The sequence below is a fragment of the Hypanus sabinus genome, chromosome 18 (genome assembly GCF_030144855.1).
Source record: "Hypanus sabinus isolate sHypSab1 chromosome 18, sHypSab1.hap1, whole genome shotgun sequence".
Taxonomy (NCBI): domain Eukaryota; kingdom Metazoa; phylum Chordata; class Chondrichthyes; order Myliobatiformes; family Dasyatidae; genus Hypanus; species Hypanus sabinus.
This window is the reverse complement of record NC_082723.1, coordinates 25,189,064-25,212,634: the sequence shown is the minus strand read 5'-3', so window position 1 is coordinate 25,212,634 and position 23,571 is coordinate 25,189,064. Positions and strand designations below refer to the sequence as shown.

The 23,571-nt window shown below is 36.4% G+C and overlaps 1 protein-coding gene across 2 annotated transcripts in view; it reads left to right on the top strand.

Moving 5' to 3' along the window:
- Positions 1-23,571, top strand: part of pbx3b (pre-B-cell leukemia homeobox 3b) — a 216,449-nt gene that overhangs the window by 170,050 nt on the left and 22,828 nt on the right. Inside the window, exons 5-7 of one of the 2 annotated variants that reach the window (XM_059993884.1) lie at positions 9,356-9,491; positions 22,702-22,867; positions 23,398-23,510. In XM_059993884.1, coding sequence (XP_059849867.1) covers positions 9,356-9,491; positions 22,702-22,867; positions 23,398-23,510 — 415 coding nt within the window. The remainder of the gene's footprint in view (positions 1-9,355; positions 9,492-22,701; positions 22,868-23,397; positions 23,511-23,571) is intronic. The other variant, XM_059993883.1, reaches the window with a different exon arrangement.

Below are 23,571 nucleotides of genomic sequence, written 5' to 3'. Positions count from 1 at the left end.
CCAGTAGCCTAACAACCTGCAAGTTGATCCAGGTTGACTTTTGCTATTGCAATTTTCTTAAGGTGGGTGAAGAAGTACTCTGGATGCTAAAAGTGTTTAGAAGGCATATCAAGTACATGCTGGAACATAGGATATAGAAGTTGGGATGTACAAAGTACAAAGCAAATTTATTATCAAAGTACACATGTCACCATATGCAACCCTGAGATTCATTCTCTTTCTTGCATTCTCAATAAATCAAATAACCGTAATAGAATCGATGAGAGATCGCACCAACAGGGCAGATAACCAATGTACAAAAGACAGCAAACTTTGCAAACACAAAAATAGTAATAATAAAAAGTAAATAAATAAGCAATAATTATTGAGAGCATAAGATGAAGAGTCCTTGAAGGTGAGTCCATAGGTTGTGGGAGCAGTTCAGTGATGGGGTGAGTGAAGTTCAGTGAAATATCCCCTCTGTTTCAAGGGCCTGATGGTTGAGGGGTACCAATTTCTTCTGAACCGTGTGGTGTGGGTCTTTCTTGATGGCAGCAGCGAGAAGAGAGCATGGCCTGGATGGTGCAGGTCCTTGATGATGGATGCTGCTTTCCTTCGACAGCGCTCTGTGTAGATGCGCTCAACAGTGTTTTACCTGTGATGTACTGTGCTGTATCCACTACTTTTTGTAGGTTTTTCTATTCAAGGGCATTGGTGTTTCCATACCAGGCTGCAATGCTTGATACGCTCTCCACACCAGTTTGTCAAACTTTTAGATGACATGGCAAATCTTCACAAACTTTTAAGAAAGTAGAAGTGCTGCCATGCTTTCTTTGTAATGGCACTTCCATGCTGAATTCAGGACAGATCCTCTGAAATGATAACTCAGAGGTATTTAAAGTTGCTGACCCTCTCCACTTCTGATCCCTGATGAGGCCTGGCTCATGGACCTCTGGTGTCCATGTTCCATATGTTTCAATAACATAAACCATTCATTAGGCCTCACCAGGACTATTGCTTGAGTACTGGTAGCTACAGTACAGGAAAAAGTGTGTTTGCACAGGAGAGAATGCTGAGGAGAGTCACTTGAATGGACGAAAGAAGACTGAATAGGATGGGTTCCTAAAAGTGGAGGAGGATAATGGCTTAATTAGGAGGGGCATGGGTACCAAGAAACTATTCTCCTTGGCTGAGGTGTCTAAAATCCAAGAGAATAGGATTAAGGTAAGGGATATGATGTTTAGAAGGGATCTGAAGAAAAACTTTTAAATGCAGAGGGTAGTTGGAGTTTGAAACAAATGCTTGAAGGGGCAGCGGGAATTAGTGTTCTCTTGATATTTAAGAAGCATCTCAATGGCACTTGAACCTCTAAAGCATAGAAGACTATTGGCCAAGTGCTGAAAAAAGGAAATGGTTTAGATGAGTACTGTACTTGATATTTAACATGGGTGTGCTGAGCTAAAGGACCTTTTTCTGTGCCATTTTGCTCTTTGACTCTTGTATAGCTGGTGTGCTGAATCTCTTCCCGAGATGTTGTTTGCTTCACCCACCCTTCTACCGAGGGATTCCCACTTTTACCTTCCTCCAGTTTTGCAAACAAACCTCATGGGTTTTGCTGGAGATGGAAAAGAGGATAGGTAAACCAAGTAATAGGATAGACCAGGGAGCAGAAACAGTGTACAGAGTTCTTCTGGACCATAAACATCACATGCTATGATAAGCAACACACGCAAAATGCTGCTGGAAAGCAGCAGGTCAGGCAGCATCTATAGGAAGAAGTACAGTCGACGTTTCGGGCCGAGACCCTTTGTCAGGTCTTGGCCCGAAATGCCGACTGTACTTCTTCCTATAGATGCTGCCTGGCCTGCTGCTTTCCAGCAGCATTATGTGTGTGTTGCTTGAATTTCTAGTATCTGCAGATTTCCTCGTATTTACATGTTATGACTGATATTTTTAACTGACTTGGAAAACTGGTTGGAAAGACTCCATGCTCAACAACGAAAACAAGTGGGAATCTTATCAAAAACCCATGCATTCATTGTGAAGTACTTTCACTATGAAATTATTTGCTTGTGACCTCTTAAAGCTTTCCCAATACTTTTTCCAATTGTTTTCAGACTGGTAAAGACTTGTATGGTTGTTGGCTCATTCACAGTATAATGGAGCTGTTGTGAATAAATAAATCTCACCTCATAGTGTTGAAAGGTGTTCCTTGTGTGCTTCTGCAAGAACATCTTTGCTGTGATTCTGTTCTGAAAATAAATTTGTCCATAACTAATGTAACAAATAGAATTTTAAAAATCTAGGAGAAATTACCTTTTTCTTTACTGGCATTCAAACACCTATGGCAGTAAACTGAACTGCTTGTTAGCAATTGAACCTCTTCTCATAGTTTCTGGCATGGACTCATGATATTGGCCAGAGTGGGGAAGGCATCCACTATACTCCAGTGATGCGTTTGTGTGTCTTCCAAAAGATTATTTATCTGCTGGCATATTAGACACCTTTCCCAAAATCTCTATGTATTTTATGCCCAAATTTAAATCATGTGGAATATCCTGTTTATTCCTGTTCCTTGACAATAGTGCTAGATCCTGTGTTTAAAAAAAATTAAGGGGTACTACAGTTTATAATAAACCCAAACCAAATGACTCACCATAAAATTATCTTCAAGATACTGTTACAACCATGGCATGTTCTGGGCATCGTTACAAAGGTTCTGTATCCTTGATCTATAATGGTCAGATGGACTGTAGACCAGCAGATTGCATTGAGTAGCATTATCCCATTGGCACATCCTACACATTATTTTACTCTGTGTTGAAGTCAGCAGTTACCAAAACAGCCCAAACAAGTCACTTATGAATTAAACAAACACAAGTAAGCATAACCCATGATTCTCAAAAAGATGTAGTCATTTAATTCACTATGAAGCAGAAAGTGGTTGTTCAGCCCACTGAGTTCATACCAACTTTTAACAGAGCAATCTCATCAGTCCCAGTCTTACTTGCTCTATCATTTCTTTATACTCCTGCAACGTAGTCTCTTTTGTGTTACCATCAATTCTCCCTTGATTCCTTATACCACTTAATTACACAATGGGATAATTTTTACAGTAGCAAACTAACCAACCAGTATATCTTTAGGTTGTAGGAGAAAACAAAAACACTTGAGAGAAACCCATGTAGTTACAAGGGTGTGTGTGCACACAGTGGTGATCAAAAGATTCTTCCAAAAGATTTAAATCTCCTGGCACATGGAGCACTTGAGGTTAGTGTTGAACCTAGCTTCTTGAAGCTTTGGGGCAGTAGTGCTAACTGCTCTTGCCTTAGTTTGCATAAAATCCTATGACATCTATAAAATATCAAATACAATTCTGCTTATTGTAATTATTACTGATTTTGCCCTATCTGTAGCTCTTAACACATTTGACAGATTGAGTGGGCCTTGACTTTTTCCTGCATAGAGGCTCCAGGATTTCCTTGAGATCATGAAGCTCCAGGAAGATTATGCACTAAAATTACCAAACATGTTTGTTAGAATTTGTTTAGAACTTCAAGTTTGTGACCCTGCAGTGGTGGAGCATATGCAATTCACTATGTAAAACTCTGAGGTGGTCACTTGATCACAATCTAAAAAGTATTGTGACAATATAACCAAATCTTCTGAAGCTTTCACTTAACTCTTATTACCGATTTACTTTATATTTCAGAATCAGAATCAGGTTTATTATCAGCATATGTGACATGAAATTTGTTAACTTAGCAGCAGCAGTTCAATGCAATACATAATATAGAAGAGAAAAAAAAAACCAAAATCATAATAAATAAGTAAATCAGTGACAGTATATGTATGTATATGGAATAGATTTTTGTTAATGTGCAAAAACAGAAATACTGTATACCTTAAACAGTGAGGTAATGTCCAAAGGTTCAAGGTCCATTTAGGAATCAGATGGTAGAGGGAAAGAAGCAATCCTGAATCATTGAGTGCATGCCTTCAGGCTTCTGTACCTCCTACCTGATGGTAACAGTGAGAAAAGGGCATGCCCTGGGTGCTGGAGACCCTTTCTGAGACACCACTCCCTGAAGATGTCCTGGGTACTTTGTAGGCTATTACTCAAGATGAGCTGGTTAGATTTACAACCCTCTGCAGCTTCTTTCGGTCCTGTGCAGTAGTCCCTCCATACCAGCCAGTGATGCAGCCTGTCAGATTGCTCTCCATGGTACAACTATAGAAGTTTTTAAGTATATTTGTTGACGTGCTAAATCTCTTCAAACTCCTAATAAAGTATGGCTACTGTCTTGCCTTCTTTATAACTACATCATAATGTTGGGACCAGGTTAGATCCTCAGAGATCTTGACACCCAGGAACTTGAAACTGCTCACTGTCTCCACTTCTGATCCCTCTGTGAGGATTGATATGTGTTCCTTTGTCTTATCTTTCCTGAAGTCCACAATCGGCTCTTTCATCTTACTGACCTTTCTACTGATTCTCAATCTCCAAATCACCACATTGTGTTTGTTGATCTTAAATTTATTCTTAGTTAACACTTGCCCCTTGTTTTCAAATCTCCATGTTGTCTTGCCTCTGCATCTAAGTGCAGCCTCCTCCCTAAACCCGCTTGAGCAAAGTACACACCTCTAATTCTGATCTCTTAATGATTTTCAACATAATGTAATCTCTCTGCAATAGATATTTTCTACTGGTTGCCAAGGTCATGAGCTTTAGAATTCCCTTCCCTAAACCCTTTCTCCATACTTCTCCTTACTCCTTTGAGCTCAATAAATACATCTTTGACCAATCTTTCAGTCATCTGCCCAAATATTTTCCAAAATTTATTTCAATGCCGATACTTGTTCACTTCCATGAAGCGTCTTGCTTGATTACTTAACTGATTTAAAAATTTTACAAAATAGGAAATTGTGATTCAGAGCTGAAGAAGCTTGTCATCACATGGTTGTGTGAAATCTGCTTGTTCTTCATTACACTTGCAAGAGAGCTTTTTCCCTGTGTAATCCAGGTTTTCTAATGTGACCTTTATGAATTGTTCATTTGAATGATTTTCAAATAGTAAATTTAGCGCTATTTTCCTCAACCCCGACATATTCGAACAATGAGCTGTTCCTGTCAGCAGCCCTTTACAGACTGCTAGAAATTGTGTCCATGTGATCTCTACACTCCCTGGTGTAATTCAGTATTCTGGAGAGTTTGAGTGGAATATATTCTTTAGAACTTAGAAACTTAAAAAGATTGTCTTGGAATTTCAGCAACATGATATTAATTTGTATTTTTGCTAATAAATACAGAGAAAGGGAAGGACAGTAAGAAACTGAATATGAGTATTATTGTTGGAAAACTCTTGGATTCTTGATCCACTGAATTACATTAATTTCTCCTTTTTTGATTAGTACTGTAAAATTCTATTGATTTAAACAACCCTGGAAATTGTGTAGTGATCTAAAATGTTAGTTGTAAATGAGCTTGTTTCATTGTAATTAGTTCCTTCAAGCTTTGCAGATTTCAGTAAATTCTAACAATTTGGATGCTGAACAACATGAAGTTAGTTCTAATTATCTCTCAAAAGAGTAAGAAAAAAAAGTAGATAGTTGCCACATGTTCTTGAATGCAGTCTCCCTGTTCTGTAGCAGCCGATTGCTTGGCAAGAAAAAATAAGTTTCAACGTCATCCATGTGACCTTTTCTCAGAGAATTTGACAATAATCATAATAATTAAAAAATTAAATATTTTTGCATTGTGCTTGCTTTAAAAACTGTGTTTATATTGCCACTGTGGTGAACTAATTAAAATGGCTATCTTAGGGTGCACATATTAGAATTCCAGTATGCTGCTAAAATAGTTTTTAAAAAGTCACCCATGGGAGTCCTTGGATCTCAAGGGCACATCATAAAGCTACCTGGAGTTAATTTAAGTGTTCACAGAGTGCAGGCACTACCATCCGCAGTCTCTAAACATTTAAATGTTAACTCCTAGGAGAGGAGCTCTGTGCAGGCGTGTAACCAAGCATTCACCAAGCTCTCTCCTGGGCAAGAGAATTGGAGTTCCAGTCAAGCAGCGTAAATAGGAACTGATACTAAAGCCAACAATCTGAGACCAGGAGCTACTGCATAAATGCAGCATTAAGCACTAAACTGCAATTTCTAAAGCCAGCTTTGCATAGTACATAATTTACAGCAGTACAATAAAAAAAACACAATTACCACATTGTAGATTAACCATTCTATTGGAGAATTTTAATAAAATGTATTTATTATAAACCTTGTTTCATATGAACCATGTTAATTATATTCTGAACTTGTTGCTTGTATTTTTAACTCTGGGCTGCTTCAGTCCATTTAGACTTTTTTTTGTAAGTCTTCCCTTTGCACAAGATCTGTAGAGCATTTATTTTGGAATTGAACCTCATTAGTGTTTGCATTATTTATTTTGAAAGTATATATCAAAATTATTTAACTAGAATAAAGGAAAGGTAAAAGAAAGCTAAATCACCTACTATCCAACTAAAATATAAACCATGATGGCTCAACCCCTCCATGATCATGAGGACTGTGTAAGCACGTCAGTGCATTGTACTCTATAGAATAAATTTTGGAAGTATAGACACTACTTTGTAATCCTTTTACCACTACTGATCAAGGATGAATTTCTCTGCTTAGTAGTATCTCTACAAACTGCACTGGAGAAGGGCCAAGTGATGCATTTGACCAATAAATGTGACTTGAGGATATGTGTTTTGGTTTTGAAATAGGCTCTGTTTTAATAGGTTTTATATTAGAAAAGAGAAGCTATGTTAAATATTACATTTATCTAATGCTTATGGTTTCCATCTAAAATCAACTTCATGTTGCATAGTGGTATGAACAGAGAAGGGAATATGTGAGATCAAAAGAACATTGACAACAGCATGAAATAAGGATGTATCTTGGTAAAAGTAAACCTCTAAATTGAGTAACAGCTCTAGCTTGACTTTTAGTTTCAAATTTATGAGCAGTATCAAAAAAAGTTGTCCAAAAAGCAACAATTTTCATGCCCTAAGGGCCTACATATATTGAAATATTATATTTTAGAAGGTGTAGCTTTAAGATGAGAGGGGAAATGTTTAAAGGAGATTTATAAGGCAATTTGTTTCACAGAGAAGGTGTCTAGAGTGCACTACCAGGGCAGGTGGTTGAAGCAGATATGATGGCAACATTTAGAAGGCATTTAAACAAGCACTTACTTAACAGACAGGGAAAAGAGGGGTGTCGAACATGATGTGCAATTTAAATTGGCATCGTGGTCAGAAATTGAGAGCCAAAAGGCCTGTTCTTGTGTTCTATATTTTTTTTGCTGGTGGTTTACAGGTATTGAATTACTTTTGAAGTAATTGACCTTTTTAATCTAAATTTGTGTAATTGATTGTACAAGCAAATGTGAGAGTAAGGGCTAGATTGCTTATAATTGGTGTCTGATAGGGTAGAGAAAAATTATCTTGCAGTTCAGGAAAGTGCATTGGGAACCTTCTGCACTCACTTGAGGAAGCAGTCAATGCTCAAGTCTACAGCACCTGACAGCACCTTTCAGACATCAGACGAGATTATGCTGAAATCCTGCAGTGGGAATTGAACTCACAATCTCCTCACTCAATAGGGATAATTCTCTCAGTAAAACCACATTGTTGTTAAAGCAGATACAAACCTTTTCTTACTCACTGGACGCAATGCACATGCACTTCCTCTGATTGAAGGAAGGCTTAAGAGGAGAATGCAACCTCTGAAAAACATCCTTTTTCCAAATGACGAAATATTATACGTTCACTCTAGTGGTCCCTGATTTGAATTCAGATGCTTCCTCTCAAGTGTCACAAATGTCTTTAGCTTTTGAAAGCTCAGATTGGGTTCCATGCAGGTTTTCAGTGTACGATTAAAATTGATGGATGAGCATGCCACTCGGTCAAGAATTGGATAAAATAACCCAAACCTTCGGCTATCAAGAGGATAGAATAGCATGCAACTGCAGTTAATAAAAACATTCCTGTAGATATTTTGTGTATTGAATGTAAATTTGACATATTATAAAATTGGTGCAAGGGTTTTCAACCGCAAAAGAGATGCATGTAACTCACAACATGCTTGCCCACCCATATAGTCCAATCATTCTGTGTGTGTTCATTTTGCGCTCTGCTCTATTTAAGTTACTTGTATAAGGTGATTGGGAAGAGACTATGTACTTTTGTACATGGAGATTGTTTTGATTTGACAGTGTATTGTTTCATAAACTGATGTTAAATTTGTATATCTTTTCATTGTTACATTTTTATCCCTACCATATTCACCACGAACACTTTGTAGCAGTGCTGTGATAGTGGAGATGTTGGCTATTTATTACTTAACATTGTGGACAAAACATGGAGAATAATATTACAATCACATATATCTTTTTAAAATATCATAATATTATAGCCATGATTCAAATACCAACCATGATCTCTGTTGGTTTGCTGTATGTGCACTTTCTCTAAGTACAGCTTGCACCTGTAAAGACCTAGAGGGTGAAACAAACTGAATAATTTCACTGGCAGCCAGGTTATCAGCAGGTGTGGTAAATTGAAATAATTATAAACACTTGGAAAATGCCTTTAGAGAATTTGGATTCCTTTATACAACTTAAATTGAGCAGATGTGCATTTTTTTAAAATGATTTATTTGAAAGGAATAGTGTGTAAACAAGAAAATGAGAATGGTCGCACAAAAGAGAGATGAATGGCACCCTGGGGAGATGCAATGTGCTGTGCTGGAGTGAGAATCCGTTGTAACACTGCAGAGAAACCAAAAGGGCAGAGCTATGTGGGGTTAATACAATGTTAAGCATCACGGAGAAAGTAGAGTTGTCCTCAGTCCAATCTCCCCAGAAGCACTGCAAAATCAATTCTGAAGAGCACAAGAACAACTCTCTCCACAGGCACATCGTCTTTTTGGTTAAGACTCTCTCATAAAAGTTACTGCCAGGACCAATGCTGTTTGCAGAATTTAAAAAGGGTAAAGCTGTCTTTGTGAATGGAACATTATCAGACACATGAAGTGCTGACTTGATCATTAGACTTTATTTTGTTGCTTTTAAATCACTGTAGTTTTGGTCCTCCAGTGAATGAAGCATATTTTAAAACTTTGAATATGACTGTTGATTTTATTTTTGTGGTATTTGACCACAATGAGGGGAAAATGCCATATCCTTTTAAATAATGTATTCAAATATTAATTTAATTCAAGATTAATCAATTTATTTGCTTGATGAAAGGTATAAAGATGTCAAATTAAAATGCAATTGCTTAGTGTCATTAGAAGAAAAATTTATATATCCCTTTAATGTTTTCAGACGGAAACGACGTAATTTCAGCAAACAAGCAACAGAAGTCTTGAATGAGTATTTTTACTCCCATCTCAGCAATCCATATCCCAGTGAAGAAGCCAAAGAAGAGCTGGCAAAGAAATGCAGCATCACAGTATCACAAGTAAGAAGGACCATCCACAATTTTTGAATTTATTCCGAAGAAATGTGTCTGCTCAAATTTAAAAATATTAAAAGTAAATTGGAAAAGCTGGTTTCAAACCTTTGTTCACTGTGAAGCTTCGGGTTCACCTAAGTTAACATGAATTGGCTATAAAGTTGATGATTTCTGCAAAATTAATGTCTGCTGTGCCATTTCTTTCTTTGTCTGATTTGATATAATGGTTAATTAAATTAAAAATATGTAAATTTGTGAATGATACTGAATTAACAGGTTTCTTCAAATGAGTGATTATGAAGCACAAGAAGTTGTAAAGTTGTACAGTGACTGGCTATTTAAGCAACCCTTGAATTAAATTTCCATTAAGTTTAAATTAGCAATGTAGTACAATTGTATAACTGGATAGAAATATTTACTGTTTCGATCAAGATTTTCATTTTACATTGCAGCATGTAATCATGTCATTGCTGGCACAGGTTATGATTCTAACTTTGGACTAAGTTCAGAAGGAGTTTGTTCATAAGCAGGGTTAAAAGTCTTTACAATTCTCTGAAAACCCAATCACTGAATATAAGCAAGTCTCAGACTTGGCAAGAAGTGTAGTTGTTCCATATTGTACTGAGACAATAATTAGTTTCTCTTCTTCTTTGTTTGTACTGAGACGTGTAAGGTTCATGTTTGTTTTGTGACCCTGGTAAATTATTTTTTTGACAAACTGCAATGGGAATTTAATAATTCCTGTTTAGGAGATTTTCAATGCAGTGGCGTGCTGTCATATTTGAAAATTCATTGATTAAGGAAGTCATTTCCTTTAAAAATCTCCATTTAAAATTTTATCTTTAAATTACATGACCAAATTAAAATAATCTAAAGAGACCTGATATTACAATTCAGGTCAGAGGCATCTGGGAAGCATGATCTGTGTTCCCACTTGCAACACTGACCATAGTTCACTTGTGACGTTTTGCTTGTGCGTTAGCCAGTCAGCTTCACTTATGGACATGTGTATCATATTTTACAACTAGCGATGACAGCTACTCTATTTATACCTATCAAAGTGTTTGCTAGGTGTCATGAGTATTGAGTTTGCTTCTAAGCTCAGTGATAAGAATGCATTGGTTAAGGTGACATAAACAGTGATCCTGGACTACTGAGTCTTGCATATCAATATTACAGCTCATAATATATTTATCATAATGTGGCTGAGGGTTAAATGGATTGTGCTTTAACTATTCATGGCTTCTGTTCTATTTTTGACATAATGATCGACTTAACCTCCAGAGGAACTTTCAGAAGCATAATTAGAAACCAGCTTGAGGTTAACTAATTAATTAATATTATTCCAATTGTTTCAACTGAGGTTTGAAAGAATCATCTGTAAAAGATGTACTGAAAAGTTAATTTCTGCTGACTGAATAAGCCATTTCTATTAAATTTTATTCATTAATCTTGTGTATTTGCTTAATAGAAATGATGTGAAATTGTGCTATGTATTTGGTTTAGTCCATATGCTATTCTTTTGCAAGAAAGAGTTTTAAAAGTGGGTTCAGACTGCGGTACTATTCTGCTGATAGAACCATCTGCTGATTAAGATGTTACCTGCTTAAACTAAATGCTATTGATGAATATTTTGTTAGAGCAAATATTTCCTAGAAATTAATACAGCTGAATCATTAATATAAATTGTGTAACTTTTTGCAAATCTGAAATTGACTAAATTGAATATTGGAGCTGGTTTCACCACTGTTTTGGCAAAAAAAAAAGTCAATCAGATAAAGAATAAAACTTCTCGTTCAGTTTGGTGGAAAGAACAAAGTTGCTCAAACAGTAACTTGTGCATTTGCTTTGTAATTCTTAAGGGTGGAAGCAGACTTGAAAGAGACTACACAAATTATTAATCTATTCCTTTTAAAATAATCTCTTGTTAACTGGTGTGTATGTCATTGTCTTCGGTTATAAGTCTCTGTATGTGAAGGTATTGATTTCTGTAAAGAAATTATCCATATATTAAATAGAACAACATCTTGGATTCTGTTGTGTAAGTGGAGAAAGTTTAAACACATGTTCAATGTGAAAGAAAGTGAGACACGGGACTGGGTGAAGAATCATTTGAGCCTATTGTATTTAGTAAGATCATCACATTCCTACCCGAAACTTATCTGCGGATTCCAGTGAAATTGAAAAATCCCTGACACTTGCGGTCTTGAATATGGTCAGTCATTGTGTATTCACAGACTTCTAATGACTTTTAGCTCTGCTTGTGAATAAACTGCTTCTGATCTCAGTCCTGAAGTCTGGGTCCTTATCTCAAGACCATTGCACAGTAGTAGTTACTGGTCTAGTAATTTGGAGACTGGACTATAATTTGGTGACATGAGTTTAAATACTTTTAAATTTCCACTCAAACTGGAAAGATTTTCATTGGTTGTCTTCTGCAGAGACAAATAGAAAATATTTAATGTCTTGGAAATTTTGTCACTCCAGTACTTTTAAGTACTAGCTTATCATTATATGAACTTTTAAAATTACTTTTGTACGGTATTTCTTGCTAGTGTATTCATAAAATGAGCTTTTCCCAGATATATCAATAGTTTGGTTGACTTTGCTGATTTTAATATCATCCTGGTCCTCGGGATCAGCAGTCTTAGCTGTAGCATTATATGCTGTTCTATTAAGTTCCTCCTATTCCCGATTACTTCACTTTGCAAAGGGTGGAGCACTTTTCCGATGGAGATTTTACTTCTCATGGGAATATAGCTTTGCTAAGCATTTTCATTACTTCTTTCCACTAAGTGTACATTTGTTACAATTATTTTTGTACTTCATTTCCAAAATTCAGTGATGCTTAATTTTTAAAACAGAATATTGCAAATAGCAATATCTACAAATGTGCACTTACTACAAGTGACACGGGGCAAATTCCCACTGGAAGGGGAATGATCAGTTTTATTTTACATCTTGTGTGTTAGCTGCAAATATCTTTTGATTTTCCCCAAATGAAGATTGTGTTTTTAATGAATTGTTTTCTCCTCAGAAAATTTACACTTGCTGAAGTTTAAACACACTTTTATACTTGCAAATGTAAAACAGGAACATGATTACAACAAAGATAGAAATATCTCTCTCAAATAAGTGATCATAGGTAGAGAATCCCACAGTGCCCTGCCACTCTAACCTGCCAGCTGTGGTTAGCAACAGTTTATTTGATGGAGAGGCTTGTAAGGATAAGCTGCTTTGGTAGGGGAAAAGCAACTCTTTGATCTCATCCATAACTACCTTTTTCCAGTTAATATTGCATTTTCTGAACATTCACACACATTTTTCTCTTTTCCTGGGCTTGTATATTACACATACTATACCTCTCATTGATGCACTGCACACACATGTACACAACCTGCTCACAAACTATCCACACGGACATGAAACCCTCCCAATCATCATGCACTCCTGTGTATATATGTAGCTACCTTATGCATTATGGATTCACCTAAGCACACACCTCAAAGAGTTCCTCAGATTTCAATTCCCAGTTGGTACAACATTCATGAGATTCAGGTATACCAACAAACTGTTAAGATTAATGAAAACCCCAAGTGCAGGGAGATCATTAGAGAACACCAATAAACTTTAAGCACCAAAACTTTGAACTCCATCTGGATCACACATTATTTATGACTCCTTCACTAATAAAGAAGCTATAAAAGACCCTGTCAATAATAAGCTGTGTGAATGGCTCCCAACTACAGTATGGTAGCTTATCTAGAGCAATTACTAATAGAACTACGAAACTGGAGAATTTTGACTTTTGTGTTTCTGTTTGGTGGGCAGTAGGTAAAATGGAAACAATGAAACTAAATAATAAAAATTATATCAAGTGCAAAAAGCATTTAAGTACCCACTGAGAATTTATTCAAACAAAAGTCACTACAAAAGGCAGAACAATTTTTTTAAAGAGAAGAATCATTGCCTCTGAATGGAATCCTTTATGTAAGTGCAATAAATATTCATTAAAATGTGAGTAGCTAATGCAGAGATACAACACTGTGCAAAGTTCTTAGGCACACATACATAGCTAGGATGCCTAATACTTTTGCACAGTACAGTAGTAATCTTATGTATTGCACTCTATTGCTGGCACACAAAAAAATAAATTTAATGACGCGAGTGATGATAAACCAAAATCTGATATGGGGTCTCTAATGTGGACTGAGAAGGGGGCAGGGAAAAGGGGAAGGGAGAGGGGAGAGAGTGGGAAGCACCAGAGAGACATTTTGTAATGATCAATAAACCAATTGTTTGGAATCAAATGACCTTGCCTGGTGTCTCAGGGCTGAGTGTGTCTGCACCCACACCAACACCTGCCCCTAGCACTCCTCTGCCACCTGTCCCACAGCACTGTCTCAGTGCTCCATGTTGACAAATACAGTACTGTACAAGTATCTTAGGCACCCTACCTTATATATGTGCCTAAGACCTTTGCACAGTACTATACTTGAAGAAGAATCACAGGCTTCTTTTTTCAGTGCCCCTCATTCTTGATCAAATTATAGACTGACAGCTTAAGTTCATGGGAGACCTACATTAAGAGTAGCTTCAAACTATCATGTCTGCTGTGTTCTGGCTGTAGATAAATAAACTACTTCATCGGCTTTCTATAGAAGCAGATGAGTGTCTTGCATGGTGTCAGAAACAGTGAATATTTATACTTCAGGAGGCACTGAAAATAACTGTGCCATCTCACAACGGCTCTAGTATAATTTGTTAGCCCTTAATTCTATATTTTATCCAGCAATTTACATGTTCTTTACTTTTAATCCACTTCTTGTATACTCAGGCTAATATAAAGGCTTTTTAGGTGTACTTTTCTTAGATTAGATTCTATTTAAAACACTTATTAGAATATACTGGAGGTACAATTGTTTTTGTCAAAGGTAGCTTATTCTCAATGCATTTCAGCTTTTCTGCAAGGGATGGCTTCATGCACTGATAGTTACTGTCAGCATAGGTCTACAGATTTTTTTTAAAAATCCCATTTGAATACACAATAAAACTACAATGTTAATTATAAAAATATAGCATGCAACAGGCAGTGTAAAGCTTAAACCTGAGACAGACAAGGCAGCTTAATTCATTTGAGATCTGTTGTTGTGATTCATTGCATCAGCATTTTCACAAGGTTCACTACAGTAGTGTGATGATTATGTTGCTGCATGAATAATACATAAGGTCTAGATTAAATCTAGAGTGAGCATTTAAAGCCCATTAATTGACTTTGAATTAATTTTTTAAAACAAAATCTGTAGCGATGGTCATGAAGTTAGCAGACTATCATACAAATCCAGTTTATTAATATAGCTCCTGCCTTGCTCAGTCTGACTTCAGGTCCATTTGTTTTTGAGTGACTCCTACCTATTATCTGGAAGAGTCTGGAAAGTAGTTCCAGAAAGTAGTTTGTTGTTCAAGAAGATGATCCTATGTTTCCAGCAATTGGTAATAAAGTGTTTTTCCAGCCACACCTTGAGATTGAATTGAGAATGTCACCTCATTGACAGATCTGCTAACCCAGGAGTCAATGTGGTGAATACTCCCCATCTGCCTTCTACCTCAAGTCATATACCCTTTTTTAGGTAGCTGGGTCAGACTTGTATACAAGATTCCAGAAACTATCTCAGAATGGCTTTAACTATACTGTCTTAAATAAAAGTTGTTTCTTTTACAATTATATTTCATTGAATCAGGTTTAATATCACTGGCATATGTCATGAAATTTGTTGTTTATTATTTGTTTTTATGTAGTTGTAGCTATAAGAGCTTATACTTTCATTCAAATTTTTTTTTACATTTCAAATGCTGTATATTTTAATTGTTTGTAAATGCCAAAACTTGCTGGAGAAATGGAAGCTATAAAAGATCAAGAGTCTGAAACATTAATATTTATTTATTTATTGAGATACAACATGGAATAGGCCCTTGTGTACCTTCGAGTTGCACCTTCCAGAAATGCCCCGATTTTAACCCAAGCCTAAGCATGGGACAATTACAATTTACAATAACCAATTAACCTACTAACTGGTATGTCTTTGGACTGTGGGAAGAAACCAGAGCACCTGTAAGAAACCCACGCAGTCACAGGGAGAATGTATGAACTCCTTACAGACAGTGGTATTGCACCCGGGTTGCCTGTACTGTAAAGCATTGTTATAGTCACCATAGAACATAGTACAGCATTATGCTACCATGTTGCTCTCTTGCAGCCTGATCTCCTCAGTCTTAAACAATATGTTCTATCTCCAGCATCTTATGACAAAAGTTTAACAATTTTACTTGCATTTTGTGTTACAGTAGACAATTCTGAGGCCTAATGAAAAGACGGGCAGTGATAAATGGTTAAAGATTACATGCTGTTTCTATGTAGACAATGTACAATTTCACTTAACACCAGTACAGAATTGCAGTGACCAAGCAAATCTTAGGGTGAAGAGATATTTTGAAAGGAATTGTGCATTTGCGATTGTCAGCAGAGCCCCATTTTCCTCTATCCCTGGACCTTTCTGATCACAAGGGCAATAAATCTGAATGAAATGGCTTTCTAGTTTGATTTGGAGCTTTTCGTCAGTCAGGCTGTATTTAGGTCACTGATGCCTATAAATTGAACAGCTTACTGGCAAACGAATGAACATTTTAGTATTACAGAATCACACTGTGTATTAAAGTGTTCATTTGTTTGCCAGTAAAGCTATTATCTTGAAGAGGCCTAGACTAATAATCTGTAATGTGAGTTCAAATCCCATCAACTAAATTTGAATCTGTTTAAAAAAAATCTGAAAGTAATCATGAAACTGTCAGCTTGTGATGTATCCTGCTGGTTCACTAATTGTGGAAGGAATTGTACTGCCCTTAACCTGGTCTGACTGTAATCCATTGCTATCATTAGTTGGATCCATGGGGTTAAAATTCATCCTTGGTTGCTTACTGTAAACATCCAATTTCATATTGCCTGGGCGTGATTGCTCTTAGGAAATTCAGTTCCACTGATTTTTAGTAGAACAAACTAGAATACATAGTGCAGCTGTTACTGTATGGCTAATGTTATTGACTGAGAATCTACCTTTACCACTTAATTTTTATTGTCATGATATATTTTGTTCATCACTGTTCAAGTTCTCCCATTTTATTTTGAGAATGTATAAATACCCAACAAATCATAAAGGTAACAATTTCAGGAAATTGAAATCCAGAGAGTTGTTGTATAGCAATGCAGCATTCTCAAATATTTTCATTTGAAGGTTACAGAAAACAGCAGGTCACTGATTCTGAATCTGTTGGTAGCCAACGTGGTTTCCTCATTTCCTGTCATTCACTTAACAGAGTGTGCACACGACAGGACCCTTCTGAATTGTTCCCTGTTTGTCACTTGCCTGAAAATGTGCCCTCAGGTAGGCACCTGTTCTAGCAGAGAAAGAGACTTCTGTTAATTAATCTCTCTTTCATTTAGCATTAGAAAGGTCAGAATTCTGGTAGTCTAGATTAGGGAAACAATTACTTTTATTTTAAGATTTCTAAAATTAATCTAAGTGTTTTATTTATTTGTAATTCAACAGAAGTGTTTGATGTAGGCTGACTCATTGATGGCAAGTTTGGAGCCTCCATATTAAACCTTACAAATCCAGAAATGCTGATGACAGCTTGGCAGAGTAATGACAATGTTGGCTGATAGCTAATGTTCCAGCTACAAAATCAGCATTGTTAAGTTAGGCCTGATATCAAGTTGGTGGTTCAGGCATCATCGTTTACTGAAGTTATAAACCATAGAAAACACAGGATGAAGCCATTTAGCCCATCATACCTCTGCAAATCAGAAAAGAGATGCCCAAATTAACATTGTATGCATACGAGTGTACTTCCCTGCTGTTATAATCTAGATCTAATAAAGGAAAGAATCACTCTTTTTTTTTTAGCCACTCTTTTTGACTTGTGGAGCTGCCACACACTCAAAGGTTCCATTGCTTCTGCATATCACTCAATATCCTCCAATTATTGTCAATACCAACTGAAGAGCAAAAACTGCAGATGCTGGAAGTAAAAATAGAAAATGCCACCAGTAACATCTATTCAGTTTTTGTCCCTTCACACATACCTGTAGATCTGTTCCATCTCCAGTACTTTGTTACTTCTGATTTCAAGGAAAAAATGTGTTTTGAATCTTACAGTTCCAGCATTGTTTTTCTCCCCTTTCGTGGCTTCATTCATCTTTCTCTGCCTACATTTCTACAGATAGATCAGCTGTGATCTACAATCATTCATCACCTTCTCTCAGATGATAGGAACAACATTAGTTTCACCTGGACAACCGTATTACTGAGATTCCCTTTGTTTTCTCCATTTCTTCACCTCTCCACTTCAACTTAGTGTACTTATTTTCTCACTTTTCCGTTTCTGATGACAGATCATTGATCTGAAACATTAACTTTGCTCCTTTCTTCACAGCTGCTGCCTGATCAGCTGAGTCTTACCAGTATTTTCTATTTTTTATTTTGTGTATTGCATTATCTTGTACCTGTCAAAGTTCATTACCCAGCAGTTATGTAGATTAAATTTCATTTGCCTTTTTCTGCCCAACTGACCAGATCATCTTTCTGAAGTTTAAATCATTCTTCTTCACTACTACTACAATATGGTGCCTCCAGTACTTGAGTCTAAAACATTAATATATAATACGGAAACCAAGGAACAAACTTCAAAGCCTGCTTCCAATCACAATATCACCTATCAGCCATTTGCCTTGTTTCTTGCCACTGAGCTATTTTTGGATCCAATTTACCACTTTCCCATGGGCTTTTACTGGTTTGATCAGTCTGCCATCCGAGACTTTGTCAGAAGGCTTGCTAAGATCTGCATAGACAACATCAAACACTCGATACCCATTCTCTTCTTACCTCCACGTAAAATTCAGACAAATTAGATAGGCACAACCTTTCCTTAGCAAATCCCAGCTGGCTGCATCTTGATAAATCTTTGCCTCTTTAACTGAGAGTTCGCTGTCCCTTCAAGTGGATTCCAATACTTTGTGCATTTGTGATGAAAATAACTGGGTTGTAATAACACAGTTTATCTCTACCTCTTTTTTTAAAGAATGGTACAAAGTTACCAGCTCTCTAATCCTCTGGTACCTCTTCAGTTGCTGGAAAGGAATGAAATATTGTTGTCAGCCTCCAGCTTGTTGCATCTTTTCCATTGTTGTAGCACTTGACAGTTTTTTTTTGGATTTGAGTGCATTTTTTCTGTGTCTAAGTAACCTTGTGCCACATGATGTCCAGGATGACACATAAAGATGACACATAAAGAACACCCATTCAGTGTAGTGTTAAGTAGTTTCCAGTGCTGTAGAATCATATTGCTGTATCCAAATAAGTCTTTAAACATGAAGGGGACAATATCGGGGTGGGGATGGAATTGTCTTAGAATTCAGCATTCCTTATTTTCAATTATCATGTGAATTCCAACAACGGCATGTAAAATGGACATTTCCTTTTCGTCTAAAGAGCTGAGGTGTTCTTGTTCACGACTACAAATACCCAAATAAATCATTCTTAATTTCAAATGTTAAGTTAACTCTTTCTGATTGTTCTTCATTCCACAGCTAATTCACAAAGTAACTCTTGAATTTTGCAGGTCAATCTCTTGTAACAGTAGAGTGTCTTCGAAAAATAGTTTTGTTCTTTCCCCTCTATAATTGTAAGCTTAGAATGCTGCAAAGCCAAATCTATGATCAGACTGGCTCTGTCTTAGCTACAATTTCAAAATCCTTGTATTGTCATATTACCATTTTTATATCTACAACAAAATGAGCTAGATGCTGCAATAACAGCCTGTTAAATCTGGTAATGCCAGTTTAATCTTGGGCTAGTAGTATAAGGAAACAGCTAAGTCTCCAATTTCAATTTTGCAATATCGGCAGTAATTTGTTATGAAGGCCCAACCTATTACTATTTCATCTTCCAGTCAGAAAGCAGTCAGTGGAGTTTTGGATCCTACCTACTTTGACAGTTTAAAATTGTGCTACCATTGATGCAAAAGCCTGATGAATGTGTTGAAGTAGAAATGGGCAGGTATCAGTATAATATTACGATTATCACAGGAATAGTAGTAAAAACGTGGTCTGTTACAGGCAAACTGATAGGGCTTCCTCCATCATGACAGATTATTGATTGTATGATTTCTAGTTATATTCTTCCAGACAAATTCAACCCGTAGAAGTTTTTTTTGGTTATCATTTGAGAAATATGTAAAAAAGAGTCTTCATGGTATATGGCATGCCAGCATTTTTTTCTTTGTAGTTGTGAGGAAAAAACATCAGATGATTGTCCTCTCTTTCCTTTGCTCCAATTAAACCTTGCTCGGTAGTTAACCTCAAGGTAAACTCATCAAACAACTGATGTCAAGGAAACACTGCCCACAGTGGTTTGTATGAATGGTCATTAATTTTAATTGCCTTGATATTAAAGATTAAGAAGCATGGCGACTGGAGTGCTACAAAAAAATCTGATGGCGTGTAAAGTCTCCTCATATTTTAGAATGTGCTAAAGATATAAAATTTTAGTGCACAGTCTGGAATTTATTACACAATGTGAATGGTTGCTGTATCTTTTTTTAATCTTTGTGCATCTGTGAATGTTTGCACAATACAGATACTTTAGTTATTAAATAGTCAATTACTGTTAATATGATTACCACAATAATTATGATAGATTTATGGCAGTATAGCTGTACTCTTATAGATTGTGTAGCATGTTTCCAAGTAATTATCTGTTGACAGTGCCTGGTAGCTTGTGATATGGTACCAAAGGTAAATAGCAAGATATTAATTCTATGCTGGTTATAATGTGTTTTGTTTTAACTTGCTGGTTTAAAAACTGTTCTGCAGTAGAAATTTCCAAGTAGAATGCACTGCAATACTGGTGGATATGTTCTTGAGTGTTTTGGTAATTTCAAGTACCATTATGTTTTTCTTTTAAATCTTCTTGTTATGTGATTCCTTGTTTGCCAAGGAGAGAGGTAAAATTGGAGGGAGCCATTTTCTGATCAGTCTTGTGAGACTTCTGGTTTCTGGTTCTGTGAAGCATAATTTTAGGTTAAGTAAGTATAAGCTTCCTCTTGAAATTGGTAATCCAAGAGAAAGAGAGATGAGAGGGGAGGTGAAGCAAAAAAATTAGAGAAAACCATTTCAAAAAAGAACATAATGCTATAATGGTTGTTTACTCTGATTGTGGGATTATCTATATTCTAAATGTAATCAGTGCATTGTGCAAAACCTAGTGGAATACATAACGAAACAATATTAGAACCTGTACTTGACAAGACACTGTATAATTCATTGAGTAATAACCATTTTTCTCTGTATAAATATTGTTGTCTAAAGAACTTTGTAAATTCCCCCATCACATGAAATTAGCAAAAATTCAGCTATTATTAAATTGTTTACTTGAGTTAAATGAGGTTTATACAACCAAAAACAGGTACTAATGTAGGTCTCTTGTAACAGCAAGCTGTCGTAAAGCGAATGTTCGAAAAATGGGGGGCTACCTGTAGTTTACTATAGTTAGTTGCAATTTGGAAGACATTTTCTTAAAGGAATCCTTATTTTTCATTTATAAATTGTCCCATGATTAGGCGATGATTAAATGGAGGACTTGCTGGGCGGCTTGGCACGAAGGGCTGGAAGGGCCTATTCCTCACTGTATCTCAATAATAATAATAATAACCATATTGGGAAAAGAGCATGTTATAAATGTAGTATGTAAAATACTTCCATTTGAATAATGACAATATCTTCTTGGAGCTTGTGTCTGAATTTATGGAATTTAGTATTTTACAGCCAGAGTTGGCTTCTTCTCTGAATCATCAAATCTCACAGACTTTCTTTCCCCTGGCCAAGCACCTCTTTCTACCTCTGTGTACAGTTTTTTGTGCATTCTTTTAATTCAGATAACCCATTTAAAGCCCAGTGGCAGTAAAATAAAATTGTAGTTGAACTCATCCGTATGTAGATTACCAGAAAAAAGCAAACCAGCTTGTCATGCTTATACTATAAAGGATTTTAATGTTTATCCCCCCAATGTCATTTACACAGTTATAACCTTTAGCTGAAGTCACGAGATAGAAATTTAAACACCATAAAGACCATTTACTCTGTCCTCCGTCCTCCCTTGGGTCAGCAGCTTGCTTTCAGTAACAATTGCAGAAATATTCCATTAACAACATTTGTAAGATAAAGTACTTTACACTACACAGGGAAAATAACATTTTGGAGATTAACCAACACGTTAAGGTCTATACTCTGTCACATGAGTTCATACTCAGTTTCTCAATCATTCAGCGTTCGTTCCAGCTGACTGGGTTATTGCCTTTTGATTCTTTCACAGGTACTTGTTATTAAACTACTTTTTGTAAAGTGCTGTGAATAATACGTAATGCCCACAACATTCATTCAGAACATATTGAAAATTCAGTTGCTATCTTGTAGTATTCTCTGAAAAAAATAATGAAGCATCATCTGAGCTTTGCCCCCTTTGGCCAGAGTACAAATGATTACTAACCAATTTATAAGGATCCTTTTGCAGGTTAATGGACGTGGATTAGCTTTGGCAACACTGATTCTGATCTTACTCTGTTCAGAGGGAGAATAAAAAACACTAGTTCATTTATTATTGATTTACACCACTCTATTCATATTCATCTAACTGAACATGATTTAAATTGTAGAGTTGCCAGGTTGTTCCAGACCAGAAACAAAGAACAATGGCATTTCTAGGCTTTCTCATCTTACCACTTCTCAAAGCAAAGAATGCACTTTGTATCCATCTCAGTAACAATATTTGATTGGCAGGTGGTATTTAATGTACCAGCAATTACTACTTTATTATTAATGTTTTGTGTGTTTTTGGATTTTTTTCCCAGTGTAATCATGTCGATAATGTCGTGGTGAATGTTTAAGTCCCCAAGTATCTGTTCTGTCAAAAGACAGGCATATTCATGTCATGCTTCAATTCCTAATAACTTGCAATCTATCTTTGATTATTGCTTAATTAGTCAAGACACCCACTGGAAAAGTTAGAAATTTCCATTGTGATGGACCCAAGCTTGACAAATGCGAGTAATAATACCTTTGAGTACCTGACAGAGCTCTTAACGGTTGGTTTTCTTCACTCCTCAGGTATCAAACTGGTTTGGCAATAAACGAATCAGGTACAAGAAGAATATTGGGAAGTTCCAAGAAGAAGCTAACCTATACGCTGCAAAAACTGCTGTAAATGCTGCACACGCTGTTGCAGCTGCAGTGCAAAACAGCCAAGCAAACTCCCCCACCACACCCACGTCCGGTAAGTGGAAAGGTTCCAGAACATGGTTCAAAGTTTATCAGTTTTGGTTTGCAAGAAGGCAGCATAATTTTATAAAAGCAAAGAAAAAGCTTCTTTATGAAAAGCACTGTTAAAATTATGTTACAGTTTTATGTTTAAAATAACCATGATTGCCATATTGTAAGTCCCAGCTTTAAAAATACAAATTCAAACTTTGCAATGATGCTGAAAACAATAATTTGCCTTTTCCTGATAAGGTAGGTCCCATGATGCCTCCTTATTGTGTCTCAAGCTAAAAGCTGCACCCACACTTCAGAATTCACTGGTTTGGGCTTTGCAAGTCATTATTTGACAATAAGTTTTTTTTAAAAAAGGAACTCCTCATTCTGTAGAAATTTTCATAATACTTTTCATGTGATGGAAAGGCTGCTGTTTCTTTTCTGTCTGTTTTTTTATTTCTGTTTCTCTCTTGTATGTTCTTTCTTTTTGAGAACTTTGGGGAGAGATTTAAAGCCCTCTGTGATTCAGGTGCCTGACTCTTTCCTTTCCAGGTTCCTCTGGTTCTTTTAACCTACCAAATTCTGGGGACATGTTCATGAACATGCAGAATCTGAATGGGGATTCTTACCAAGGGTCCCAAGTCGGAGCCAATGTGCAATCACAGGTAGGAAGAATGGGCCAGTACCAGGGCCTAGGAAGCAGGGTAGGGCTTAGACATTAAAACT